Source organism: Staurois parvus, unplaced genomic scaffold (assembly GCF_062004578.1).
Source record: "Staurois parvus isolate SC_StPar_1 unplaced genomic scaffold, SC_StPar_1.0 ptg000365l, whole genome shotgun sequence".
Lineage (NCBI taxonomy): Eukaryota > Metazoa > Chordata > Amphibia > Anura > Ranidae > Staurois > Staurois parvus.
The window spans coordinates 3609138-3623658 of record NW_028318161.1 but is presented as its reverse complement, the minus strand read 5'-3'; the positions used below and the strand labels follow the sequence as shown (position 1 = coordinate 3623658).

General features: G+C 37.8%; 1 protein-coding gene across 1 annotated transcript in view; it reads right to left on the bottom strand.

Moving 5' to 3' along the window:
* The window catches only part of SLC16A2 (solute carrier family 16 member 2), a 342141-nt gene that overhangs the window by 72668 nt on the left and 254952 nt on the right, over window positions 1–14521 (bottom strand). Inside the window, exons 3-4 of the mRNA XM_089685204.1 lie at window positions 9808–10258; window positions 7682–7825 (exon numbers count right to left, since the gene is read on the bottom strand). Of these exons, the coding sequence (XP_089541330.1) occupies window positions 7682–7825; window positions 9808–10258 (595 nt within the window). The remainder of the gene's footprint in view (window positions 1–7681; window positions 7826–9807; window positions 10259–14521) is intronic.

The following is a 14521-nucleotide window of genomic DNA, read 5'->3' as shown; positions in this document are numbered from 1 at the left end:
ATCCCCCCAACAAGCTGAAGATGTTTTATGATACAGATGGGTTTTTTTTTTTTTTTTAGATGTAATAGGTGCAAAGTATGTAGAACAGTAAAAAAAAGAAGAGAAAATTAGATAGATTTAGGTCCACCTCTAGCAATAAAGAAGATACCATTAGATCTTGTACTACTTGTGACTCCATCCATGTAGCAAATGTTCTTGAATGTCCCTGCTGTAAGCAATATGTGGGTAGAACTACAAGGAAATTAAAAATGAGAATTAGGGAACATATTAACAATATTAAAAATGGATTAGAGAAACATAGTGTCTCTAGACATTTCAAGATGAAACATAATAAGGATCTCAGTTTGTTAAGGTTTATGGTACTGAAAAAATTTATAACTATTGGAGGGGGGAGTGATATGTCAAAGGAAGTGTCTAAAAGACCAGAGACCTTTTGGATTTTTTAATTAGGGACTTTATGTCCACAGGGGTTAAATATAGATTTGGACTTAAATTGTTTTATGATGAATTTTTGAGGACTACAGGATAATTGTCAGATTAGGTGAAAGGACGGAAGTCTCCTTTAGAAATGTATGGTACCCTTTAAATCAGCCGCCATTTGTAGATATGGAGTACATGTGATTTGGAAGGTTATAAATAATATTTGTTATGTACAAAACTCATTGTTTATTGTACATGCCTTTGTATATACCATGCGAAAAGCAGTTACCATGACCACGATCCAACACTATAAATATTGCCTGCAAGGTGACGTACATTCTTCCACTCCCAGATGACGTCAAGTGGCGAAACGTGTAGGGCAGGGCCAGGAGGTGACGTCACCACACACGGTGTTGTTGTCTCACGGTAGTAGTTTCTACATGGCCGCCAATAACAGCATTCATGATTTATGCCCGTTTCACTTGTGTCAGTGGAGACACGGAATATTGTAAGTGCATAGTTTTTGTAGTTTTAATAAACATTTTAAATGGTTTTACGTTATGGAGGCTCCTTCTCTCCTTTCCTTCCCATGAGTGTTATATCAATTTACAAAGTCTTTGAAGATAGGATTGCGGGCTGCAGACTGTCACTCTCAGAGCAACAAGCGCTTATGCTGTTCTATAATTTCACCAGCATGTCGTTCTGGTGAGTTCATCCAATTTATATGGTGGTGGATGGAGCACAATGTTTTTTGGTGGGTCATTGATTTAGTGGAATCTGCACAACTAATCACACTTTAATATTGAGGAATTGCACAGATTGGATGATCACAAAAAGCTATGTTGGACTTTCTGATGATGTTCAGAGTTATTTAATGGACACATTTTCCAGCACTTTATTAATTTTATTGATTGCACCAATCACTTCATAATTTGTTAAGTCTGGTTCATAGATTTCAAATGTGTTGAGATAGAATGTCATGTATTAATCATATTGTATTACATATATGTGTATAGGAGGTTCTGTTTCATTTTATTATTTTTTTTGCACAAATCCTGTAGCACAATTTGCAAAAGGGAATTTTTTTTAGATATTTTTTACTTATTCCATCTTTTGGATTAGCGGTCAGTGAACAGCGCAGTACCATGTGTACAGATTTGTTCTTTTTTTTGTGTTTTTTTCTTTTTTTTCCTCTCAGTGGTGTAGGGGTCCATAGCGTAGTCCTACTTATTATATTTATCCTCCAGGAACTGCCTGTATACTCTTGCCACATGAGGCCGGACATTGCCATGCACAAGGAGGAATCCAGGACCCACTGCACCAGCGTACGATCTGACAATGGGTCCAATGATTTCATCCCGATACCTAATAGTACTCAGGGTGCCATTGTCTAGCCTGTAAAGGATATGCCTCCCCAGACTATCACTGACCCACCACCAAAACAGTCATGCTGAACAATGTTACAGGCAGCATAACATTCTCCAGGGCTTCTCCAGACCCTTTCCCATGTGCTCAGGATGAACCTGCTCTCATCTGTGAAAAGCACAAGGCGCCAGTGGAAGATTCTGGTGTTTAATGGCAAATGTCAATCGAGCTCTATGGTTGCGGGCAGTGAGCACAGGGCCCACTAGAGGACGTTGGGCCCTCTGTTTACTCTCAAGAAGTCTGTTTCTGATTGTTTGGTCAGAGACATTCACACTAGTGTCCTGTTGGGGGTCATTTTGCAGGGCTCTGGCAGTGCTCATCCTGTTCCTCCTTAAACAAAGGAGCAGATATCGGTCCTGCTGATGGGTTAAGGGCCTTCTATGGTCCTGTCCAGCTCTCCTAGAGTAACTGTCTCCTGGAATCTCCTCCGAGCTATTGAGACTGTGCTGGGAGACACAGCAAACCTTCTGGCAATGGCATGTATTGATGTGCCATCCTGGAGGAGTTAGACCTATGTGGGGTCCAGGTATCATTTCATGCTACCAGTAGTGACACTTTCACTAGTTTTGCATTTTGCTATGGTCAAACAGTCAGAAAAGAGGAGCAGGGAAATAAATGCCAGTGGCCTCCACCTGTAAAACCATTCCTGTTTTAGGGGTCGTCTGTTGCCCATCTAGTGCACCTGTTAATGTCATTAACACCAAAGCAGCTGAAACTGATTAACAACCCCCTCTGCTACTTAACTGACCAGATCAATATCCCAGGAGTTTAATTGACTAAAAAATGTTACTTTATGTTTTTATGAGTGATCAAATACACTGCTCAAAAAATTAGTTGCAGAGAGATAATATAATTCCTTCTTATTGTACACGTTTTGGGTATGTGTACATGCAAAATTGTATTTGTAGTGTATATAGAATCCAGGAGAAATCCCCAAAATAGTTTTATGGTGCCTGATCACGCAGCCAAGCAGTGATTGGTCTTGTTGCGATTGGACTGACGCGCTGGTGTTGGAAATCATATCCCTGACCCAGCTATCAGAACCATCCATGGTCTATTTCATTCTGGTCCCTTTCAGAACGCAGAACCATCCTGTGGGCTGGGAAGGGAACACCATCCAGGGTTGATTGGCTGATAGCTAAAGTCAAGCCCAGATCCATCTCTTAAAAAATTGAGACGCTTGAAATATGGACAGGGTGGTTCATGTGGAGCCAGTCAACTGGTGAATTGCAGATGTCTGACATGCTCCTTTCACAGGAAAAACCTTAGTAAAATTAATAGCCAAACTGTGTATGTCCTTTGGTCTTTTCTTTTTTGTAATTCTTTTTTTTTTATATATTTTTTATGCGCTGCCCACTTTTGGGATATTACATTATATATATTAAATCATAATTAATATGTAACATTTGTGTACTAAGCTAAAACATGTTAAATATTAAAAGCAATGCACTTTTAAGTTGTATCCATGGTCAACTATAAAATCACACGTTCATTTCCACATTGTATTTCAATTTCTAACATAGTCTTATTACTCTAAATGATCTTGAAGTTTGTAAACTTTGTGAAGATCCCTGGACATTTACTTCTTTGGATTCTGTGACATGTATTCACTATGGTGACCGCCTGCACACAGACACCAATTCTCTGTTGCATAAATATGAATGAGACGGGTAAAAGTTGGCTTCAGCTCCTGTCCTCCACCTGTGGAGAATTCCTCAGATGCATTTCACCCCTTTTTGGGTGAAACACACCTAATGCAATACTTTTACAATGTAGATTAGCAAATAACTTAGACCGAGCACATAGACACTACAATGCAACAATCTTTTTTAGGGATATGAGTCAGAGCATCTTGGAAGTAAAAATGGGCAGAGGTTCACCAATCTATGAAAATCTGCATCAAAAATTGTCAAACAATTTCAGAATAACGTGCCTCATTGTAAAATTGGAAATACCACATCTGATCTCTAGGTTTTCTGTGACATTAAATAATTTGTTTGGACCAGCTTGGTCTTACTATTTTCTTCATTAAGTGCTGTACTGTCTCCAAGCACAGTTTGTACTGTAAGTAGTTTCAGCTTTGAGCTTCCAGCTGTGAGACAGAATTCTGGCCCACACCCAGAACAAAACAGTCAATCTGAGCGGTGCTCATCCATTTCTAGGCAGCTTTGTACTATGTGAATAAATACAAAACTTTCTTGGATTGGCTGATTCAGAGAAGGTGATATCAGCCCACCTCTGCCCTGAGCAAAATCAGAGGAAGCTCTGTATTTATTCACAAAATGCAAAGCTGCCTATGAATGGCTGAGCGCCACTCGCGACCAACTATTTTGTTCCAGGTGTGAGATGGTGAGATGGGAAGTCTGTCTCACAGCTGGAACCCAGCACTGTGTATTGTATATAGCTGACGCTACACACAGTACATATAGTGCTTAGAGCCAGTGCAACACTTAGTTCGCTTGGACCAAACTGAACTATTTCCTTCACTGTTTAAAGTCACAGAAAACCTATAGATCAGCTTTAAATAGATCCTCATCTACAGTACATATCATCAAAACATTCAGGGAATCTGGAGAAATTTCTGTGCATACAGATCAAGGCCAAAAGGCAATACTGAAAGCCCCTGATCTTCAGGCCCTCAGACGGCACTGCATCGAATTCTGTGCATGAAGGCATGACTCTGTGATGGACTTCAGTGCAAGGACAAGTCAGGAATGCTTCCAAAAATCAATGTTTGTGAACACAGTTTGCGAATCCATCCAAAAATGCAAGTTAAAGCTTTATCATGTGATTGAGACCCAGAAACCAGCCGCTCAAAGATGTCCGCGGCCAGGCCTGGGAACAGAGGGAAGTTGCATTGCTAGAACTGAGATGAGAATAGCTCCACTTTAACTGGCCTGCCTGCAGTCCAGACCTTTCACCAATGGAAAATATTTGGTGCATGTTAAAATGAAAATATGACAAAGACGACCCAAGACTGATAAGCAGTTAGAATTACATTATCAGGCAAGTATGGGACATCATTCCTCTTCCGAAACTCCAGCAACTGATCTCCTCAGTTCCCACGTTTACAGTGTTTAAAAAAAAAAAAAAAAAAAAAAAAGAAGAAGAAGAGGGGATGCTATAATGTGGTAAACATGACCCTGTCCAAACTCTTTTGAGATGTGTTTCTGCCATCAATTCCAAAACCAACTTAACTGTTTTCCTAAATGGTACATTTTCTCAGTTTAAAATTTTTTATGTTTTCTATTCTCTATTGTGAATAAAATATGGGTTTAGGAGATCTACAAAATATTGCATTCTGTTTTTATGTAGATTTTACACAGTATTTTAACTTTTTTGCAATTGGGGTTGTATAACCAAAGTTGTTTTACTGTGAATGCTCATCTAAAAAACATGCCTTATTTTCTAGAATATTTTGTACACATACGATGTGAAAACCTTGTCCCCTATTTCCCCATAGTACAACTCATTACTTACGTTTTTCTGTTTTATCATGTCAGGTTCAGCATCTTCACATATTGCTTGTCCCTGAAGTATTTTTTTTTTTATTTGGTAGCATTGTTCTGAAACTCTCAGATGACAAAGAAACTGCTGGTCATTTATGGATGCTTCCCTTTAAAATCTTTTAAAAGGTCATCAGGATAGACTTTATATGTATAAATATGCCTTCCTTATGTACTGTACATGCCTATACTACTATACATATACAGTGTACATTTGCGAATTAGGATTGTGCTAAAGAAACTAAGCCCGCCACCAAATTACAAGCAAACAGCTTGTAAAAGAACAAGAGCTCACAAACAGTCGTGGACATCTGCATCGCCAGGGTGACTCATTATCCTGATTTGCACCAGATCTCAACAAAAACTGGTTGCTATGGTTTTCCTTTTGCTCAACAAGCAAGCAGCTACTGCCCACGTATGCACCGGTTTACCATTATAAACTCATATTACATTGTTTACCAACAATGTTTATTCAGTAGAATGATATGACAGAGTAGAGGAAGGCTAAAGTTATGTTGGTATGTGTTATTTAAAGTCATAACTAGGGAAACTGTGAAGTTGTAGTAATATAAGGATTTCCCACTAGTAAAGAAAAAGTCAAGTTGTAATGATATATATTGCACTATAAACCTAGTGTTGGTACATCCTCTTGTAAGAATCAACAACTCTTCTCAGTTTACCAGAGTAGGTACTTCATTCAGATCTTACTGTGGCAGGATATTCTGTTCAAAAGAAAATCTGTGCTTAGATCCAGAACTGACAAGCTGCTAACCTAATACCCCGATACAGGTTACAGTACCTTGAAAAAGTATTCATACCCCTTGAACTTTTCCACATTTTGTCATGTTACAACCAATAACGTAAAGTGCCACATATTTGTGAAGTGGAAGGAAAATGATAAATGTTTTTCAAAATATAGTTTTTTTTGTCGGTCTTGTTTTTATAGCGCAAAAAGTAAAAAAATGCACGGGTGATCAAATGCCATCAAAAGAAAGCTCAATTCGTGGGAAAAAAGTACGCAAATTTAATTTGGGTTCAGCGTTGCATGACCACGCAATTGTCAGTTAAAGTAACGCAGCGCCATAATGCAAAAAATGGCCTGTTCAGGAAGGGGGTAAATCTTCTGGAGGGCAAGTGGTTAAATTTAGTGATAAAGTGCAAAAACCACATTCATTAAATTCAAATATCCATATCAAAAAGTGATGAAATCCCCAAATACTTCACAAAGTGCACTCAATGCAAACTCAACTACTAAAATGTAAATTCAATTACTCAACAATACAGTCCACAGATCATCCATAAATTGCTTGTAAGGTGCATCCACTCCAGATGTAAGTGACAATCTGTTGCCACCACACTGATCTGATTACAAAGCTCTTATTGGGAAAATATGAGTGGTCATATCAGATAGTAACGTATCAGATCTATCCATGGAATACCATGAGGCACCTTCGGCAGAAATCCAACGAGGAAGAACCCACTGTGTTGTAAAAACACAGCTGTCCTGATTTCACTGCGAGCCCACAGAACAGAACCGGATGTGTGATTAGCTCACAATGCTAGTCTTCCCTGTACATCAGAATGAAATGTGGGCAAAGACTACAAAGGGGAAACACTTCCAACAGTGTAAGTTATTTAAACCACAGTAAACCACTCAAAACAAACTGCAAAGAATACCAGTGCTGTTACACACATTCCACTTTCCGAGACAGAGGCTGGCCAACCAGCATGCGTGCTCCCTAGCTCTTCCCTACGCGTTTCATCATAGAGGACATCAGGGGCAGTGATGCTTTGTTACCCATTGAATGATTGTGTTTTTTTAATCAAACATTTCCATTAACACTTTGAGGTATATGTGTTTATGTGTATGCACATATTTGCACTCAATTTTCACTTGGTATTGAAAGTGTTCAGGTTAATTAGTTTTTTAGCACAACACAGTTAGGATTTTAATTTAGGGTATTATATTGCACAGCTTAGTAAGCTGGTTCTGATATTCTAAGAGCAGTAAAGCAATAGGACGTATGCTTGCCATCTACAGAAATAGATGGTTGATTCAGCTGATCAGCTTGACTTAACCTACTGTATTTCTTTAGAGCATGCTCATCTGTACCCACCAACACAACATATCGAATTACAGCCTTTAATTTTATGCTTACTCTTCAGCTGGCCATAGATAGGTAGGTTTTTTTGTTTAATTAAATTCAGCCAGTGGGCCAAAAAAACACACACATTTCAAGTGCAACACATTCAAAAACACACAGATTCCTTCATCAACACAAGTGAGGTCAATGGAGGAATTTCCCTTGCTGGGACATTGTGTGCAGTACCTGCAAGTAAATTTTCTTCAGCCCAGGAATGCAGTCCCCAATTTTGCCAGAAGCAAGGCGACCAACCCCAGATGTTGCTCCAATGCAAACTAATAGTATCCATGTTCCTTTGCTGTCTTTAAATCGTTCCTCCACAAATTTTATCTGAAAAAAACAAAAAAACAAAAACATCAACTCTTGAATAAATATTAGCAATAAATGAAGCAATTTTAAATTTTTTAAGTGGGTTTCTCTTTGAACTTTAATATGTATGGGTGTTTTAGATTATTACGGCAGATGCAGCCAGTAAGTGGGTCTGGTTCCTACAGCCTGTGAAAGTTTAATTCTAATGGGCAGCAGTTGCACATTTCGTATTACTGAGACTGACACATCAGGCTTTTAAATGTAAAAGAAATGACAAAACCTGCAGTAGGCATGCCTAAAATTGCTCTGCTGCATTAGGAGTGTCTGAGAATTGTTTTCTTGCATATCAGAGTCAAACAAAAGTGGTTTTGAGATCACTATATTACTGACAAAAAGGGAGTGGGTTGGTTGATGTACTACAGAAAAGCCTGCATGAAACTGCATATACTGTAGGCCTTTCAATCTGTAAACAAGTTTCATTGTTATATTAGCCTTTGCAATAGTTTGATAATCTATGTGAGAACGTTCACATATACATATACTGTATACACTCTGCTTCTGCCTCAAAACAGGAGTTTCCCTAATTTATTGTGCACCCATAGATGCAGCTAGGCTGTAGCCAGCCTGAACTTTGTTTACTTTTCTGTGCTCTGTTGGTGTTCCTAATCTAAGCATTGATTGCTTCAGCCTGCTATTGTTGAGAAGGCTCCAGCAATAAGGGTGGGAAGGGTCAGAGTCTGAGTTATAAAGATTTATCTGCACAAGTTATTCACTTAGGAGTGAGCCAGGGGAAGACAATACATATTTCAAGCAAGCTTCCAGAGTGTTCTTTCCTCCAGGGTTCTACCCTTCTTGGAGTTTGGAAAGTTCCCGGACTGCTGAGTTTATGCTACTCTGAATTCTGTTCAGAGTTAACTATGCAAAATCTGCACATAGATTATTGTGAGAAAAGGAAAACACCTGTAATTACCCACATAGATAATGGAACTGAACTTGCAATATGAGGGGAGTAACACTAGAATCTTCCTACTGACCTACAGATTTTGAGTGTTTGATGTGCTCAGCTAAACAATGTGTGTATGAGACATGCAAGGAAAAAGGATTTAGAGGTTGCTGTATAGATGGGCTGCTGTACAGAGAAGTTATCACTGCGTTTTTGGAGATGGGCTGCTGTGCAGAGAAGTTATCACTGCGTTCTTGGAGATGGGCTGCTGTGCAGAGAAGTTATCACTGCGTTCTTGGAGATGGGCTGCTGTGCAGAGAAGTTATCACTGCGTTTTTGGAGATGGGCTGCTGTGCAGAGAAGTTATCACTGCGTTCTTGGAGATGGGCTGCTGTGCAGAGAAGTTATCACTGCGTTCTTGGAGATGGGCTGCTGTGCAGAGAAGTTATCACTGCGTTCTTGGAGATGGGCTGCTGTGCAGAGAAGTTATCACTGCGTTCTTGGAGATGGGCTGCTGTGCAGAGAAGTTATCACTGCGTTCTTGGAGATGGGCTGCTGTGCAGAGAAGTTATCACTGCGTTCTTGAAGATGGGCTGCTGTGCAGAGAAGTTACCACTGTGTTTTTGGCTATCCTGTTTCTTCATTCTTTCTCCCTGTTGTATATCAGCATTAAAACTACATACCCAACTATAGTGACTGGTGGCCATCTGTGTTAGCCTGACACATGCTAATGATCCAGCCCAGAGAAGCGAAAAAGCTTGGAAACTTAACTTACAATAAGTGGATTGGGGAACTCGAAGTGTATAACTACTAAACTGCTTTACTGAATGCACTTGCAGAACAACTGTTGAAATTCACAAGTGAACCTTTTGTATATGAAAAATATTTTACAATAAATTCTAATGACTAATGTCATTACCATCTACTGCATTTTTATTATTTTGTGATATTTAAACATATACTACGTGGTGCATAACTTGGTGATCATAATAATGTATATTTGATCCTGTTAACCAGACACATTCTGATTTTAGATTTTGTTTTTTCTGGAATGACATACCAGGTGGACATAAGGAACAAAATATCCCAAAACTGTTGTAGCAATACCACAAGCCCAAATTCTGTAAGTCTTCTTCTGGAATACTTGCAAGCTGAAATATTTCCGGATTTGTGCGAGACACTGCTGGGCTTTATTCCTTCCAGCCACTTTCTCTTTGTTATCAATTGCTGGAGGTAAAAGTGGCTTGAATGTAAGGGAGAGGAATATCTGAATAAACATGAAAATACTCAGCACTTGAAATGTGTGTGCTAAACCAATAGTATTTCCCATGGTCTCCAGCAAGAAAGGAAGGCACATTGTGAACACACAGCTACCACCAGCCACAATGCCATTTGCAAGACCGAGTCGCTTTTTAAAGTAGTGACCAAGAATGACCAGAGAAGGTTGAAATGCAAATGAAGATCCACATCCAAAGAGTATCCCATAAGTAAGATATCGAACACCAAGAGACCTGTTAGAAAAAAAAAAAACACACCATGATGTTCTTCATATATAATCATGCTCATCATCATTGCCATGAAACTTACAAACAGCATTAACGTCCTACAAAATTATATTGTAGAATAAATCCTAGTGTTTTCATTCTCTAACAGACATATGTATTGATCATTTTGTCAGCAACATAATTTGTTGCATTTTAGAATTTATTTTTATTAATTTAAATAGCATAGTTCTACTTTGGAGCATTTAAAGACACTGGTAAAATCTGTTGTAGACTCTTAGGGCAGAAAAGAATCTCTCATTTACAGCCAGAAATTCTCAAAGGACTCTTTTGTGGAAGCCAGGAAACTCAGCACCCGAAGGAATGCCACAGAAACACAGGGGCACATACAAACTCCAAGCAATGTACATGGAGTCCAAGCAGGCCTGGCAGGCTTAAAGGATAAGTTCACCTTTTAAGCAAAAATAATAAATGCACATTTTTTTGCAGGTAAAAAAAAAATGTACATTTATTATTTTTGTCTACAGGAGACTGGGAAGCATTGCTCCAACGATCAGTAGATCGCTGATGTCATGCAGGTCTCCTGCAGACCTGTCAGAATATCTGCTTGCTGTACGGGATGTACGGCCAAGCAGATATTCTGATAGGAAGCTTTACTGAACTTCCACAGCACCATGGTAGTTCATTCAAAACTACAAGCCGACAGCCGCTAAGGCTGCCGGGACTTACAGTTCATTCATTCATGGAAGTCTGTGAATGAATAATGCAGCCATGTGGGCGGAGCTCCACACGGCTGTGCCGTTTTCAAATTTGGCAGATAATAAAATATTACACTATAAGCACCTTTTTGGCTCCTGTGGCTGAGCTAATTCCCCCCAGGACCACCAGGCACCCACCCTGAAGGATGGACAGATGACCCCGTAGCTGTCAGCATAAAAAATGGGAATATCCTCCTGCGCTTAATATGAATAAGATCCCTATACTAACAGCTGCTGTCACTCTGCCTTAACCATTAAGTCATATAGTACCACACCTTAGAATAGTGAAGTGCTGAAATTAATACCCTATGTACACATATTGAGGTACCATCAAAACCTATAATAATTATAAAATACCATCTAAAAAAGCTTTAGTCTATCAGTGAAATATCATAAATAATAAATATAATAAAAAAGTGACATATATAACTCATAATAATATAAATCCGTGATTAAAATTAATATGTGACAAAATTAATATTCCCTTAATTATTTCATCCTTCAGATTAATCAGTGATATTTAATCAAAATCAGTGATTATGATATTCAATAATACAAAAAAAAAAAAAAAAAAAAAAAAAAAAAAAAATAATAATATATATATATATACACACACATATATACATATACATATATACACAGTGGGGATCGAAAGTTTGGGCACCCCAGCTAAAGATTTGTATTAATGTGCATAAAGAAGCCAAGGAAAGATGGAAAAATCTCCAAAAGGCATCAAATTACAGATTAGACATTCTTATAATATGTCAACAAAAGTTAGATTTTATTTCCATCATTTACACTTTCAAAATAACAGAAAACAAAAAAATGGCGTCTGCAAAAGTTTAGGCACCCTGCAGAGTTAATATCTTGTACTGCCCCCTTTGGCAAGTATCACAGCTTGTAAACGCTTTTTGTAGCCAGCCAAGAGTCTTTCAATTCTTGTTTGAGGTATCTTTGCCCATTCTTCCTTACAAAAGTCTTCCAGTTCTTTGAGATTTCTGGGCTGTCTGTCACGCACTGCTCTTTTAAGGTCTATCCATAGATTTTCAATGATGTTGAGGTCAGGAGATTGTGAAGGCCATGGCAAAACCTTCAGTTTACGCCTCTTGATGTAATCTCCCGTGGATTTCGAGGTGTGTTTAGGATCATTATCCATTTGTAGAAGCCATCATCTCTTTAACTTCAGCTTTTTCACAGATGGCATCAAGTTACCATCCAAAATTTGCTGAAATTTTATTGAATCCATTTTTCCTTCTACTCGTGAGATGTTCCCTGTGCCACTGGCTGCAATACAACCCCAAAGTATGATTAATCCAACCCCATGCTTAACAGTTGGGCAGAGGTTCTTTTCATTAAATTCTGTGCCCCTTCTTCTCCAAACGTACCTTTGCTCATTCCGGCCAAAAAGTTCAATTTTAACCTCATCGGTCCACAAAACTTGTTTCCAAAATGCATCAGGCTTCTCTATATGTTCATTTGCAAAGTTCAAACGATGATTTTTGTGGCGGGGATGTAGAAGAGGTTTTCTTCTGATGACTCTTCCATGAAGACCATATTTGTACAAGTATCTCTTTATAGTGGAATAGTGTACCACAACTCCAGTGTCTGCCAGATCTTTCTGGAGGGATCGTGCAGTCAAACGTGGGTTTTGAATTGTTTTTCTCACAATCCTGCGAGCTGTTCTGTCTGATATTTTTCTTGGTCTTCCAGATCTTGCTTTAACTTCCACTGTTCCTGATGACTGCCATTTCTTAATTACATTCCGAACAGAGGATATTGACATCTGAAAACGCTTTGCTATCTTCTTATAGCCTTCTCCAGCTTTGTGAGCGTCAACTATTTTCAGTTTCAGTTTTCTAGATAACTGCTTAGAAGAACCCATGGTGCTGATTGTTGGGGCAAGGTCAGATGAGTCTAGGCATTTAAAACCTTTGAGATTGACATCACCTGGTCTTCCCAGACGATGATTGAGAACAATCCATTACACTGGCAGGTCTCAGCTTGGCAAAGGGGGCAGTGCATGCTATAAATTCTGCAGGGTGCCCAAACTTTTGCAGACGCCATTTTTTTGTTTTCTGTTATTTTGAAAGTGTAAATGATGGAAATAAAATCTAACTTTTGTTGACATATTATAAGAATGTCTAATCTGTAATTTGATGCTTTTTGGAGATTTTTCCATCTTTCCTTGGCTTCTTTATGCACATTAATACAAACTTTTAGCTGGGGTGCCCAAACTTTCGATCCCCACTGTATATATATCCGTGATAAATAGTGACAAACCTATATAATTATTAAAAACGGTGATTATTAATCAAAATAAGTGATCATTAATTTCTGTGACGAACCATATATCAAAATATTCCATAAAAAAATTATTATATATTAAATCCACTGCTTCTTGTGATATATACATAAAAAAACGACACTGTGCCTAAAATAACCAAAAAAAGTCCATGCAATAATGTGAAAAAACACTCAGTGATCTTCACTTCTAGTGCTCAAAAGGAATCCTCCAATGGCAGCAATGCCAGGGTCAGTGGCTATGGAAATATATATTTGAATTAGATTTTAGGCTTTAGACTGTGCTTATATATTTTGGAAATTTTTGTTATACTGTAGAGACGGATTTATGGTCTGTATATATATATGTAATAAGGCTATTTTTGTGAACTCGGACCATGGGTATATTCACATGATTACCATAAATTTGAATATTTATTGGAATATATTTTCTCTATATAATGCATATGCCTTTTATATAATAATTTTTAGAGTAATTCTATTAATAAAGGATTTATAAAAATAGGATATTAGATCAATAATGGGATTTCCTTTTGATTTCTATGTGAGAATATTGAGTAGCTAAATATGGTCGATTTGAATAAATATGGGTTTTTAAATATTTTAATAAATATGACATTTTAATATATATATATATATATATATATATATATATATATATATATATATATATATATATATATATATATATATATATATATATTTTTTTTTTTATTACAGGATTTTTTTGTCTATTCTAGATCTTTGCATCTTTATATATGTATTAATGTTATGTCTAGTTTATAATCGTTTCCTCTGTTCCTTTAATAATATAAATGAGATGGGTTTGAAATAAATCAAGTGGGGTATAATGTGGGTTTTTAATGTAATATAAATAAATAATTTAATGAATTTTATATTTGAGCAGAGCATTCCATAAGATTATAAGAGAATAGGATATTGAAGTAGTGATATTGAATAATGTCATAGATCGAGAAGGTATAATAGGAATATCTCCCATTTAATGAGGTTAGATTTATGGGCTCCGGGAAAATGGCCGCCGGGAGTCCGCCCTCTAATTGGGAATAGTGATTAGACTATTCCCTATATAAACACATTATGGCACTGGGGGGCGGTTACCCTGATGAAGTCACGACGCACGTGACGCATCGCGTTGGAACGCCATTCCCAGTTTAGAGATACGTCACTTCCGGTCACGTGGGGACGCATGTCC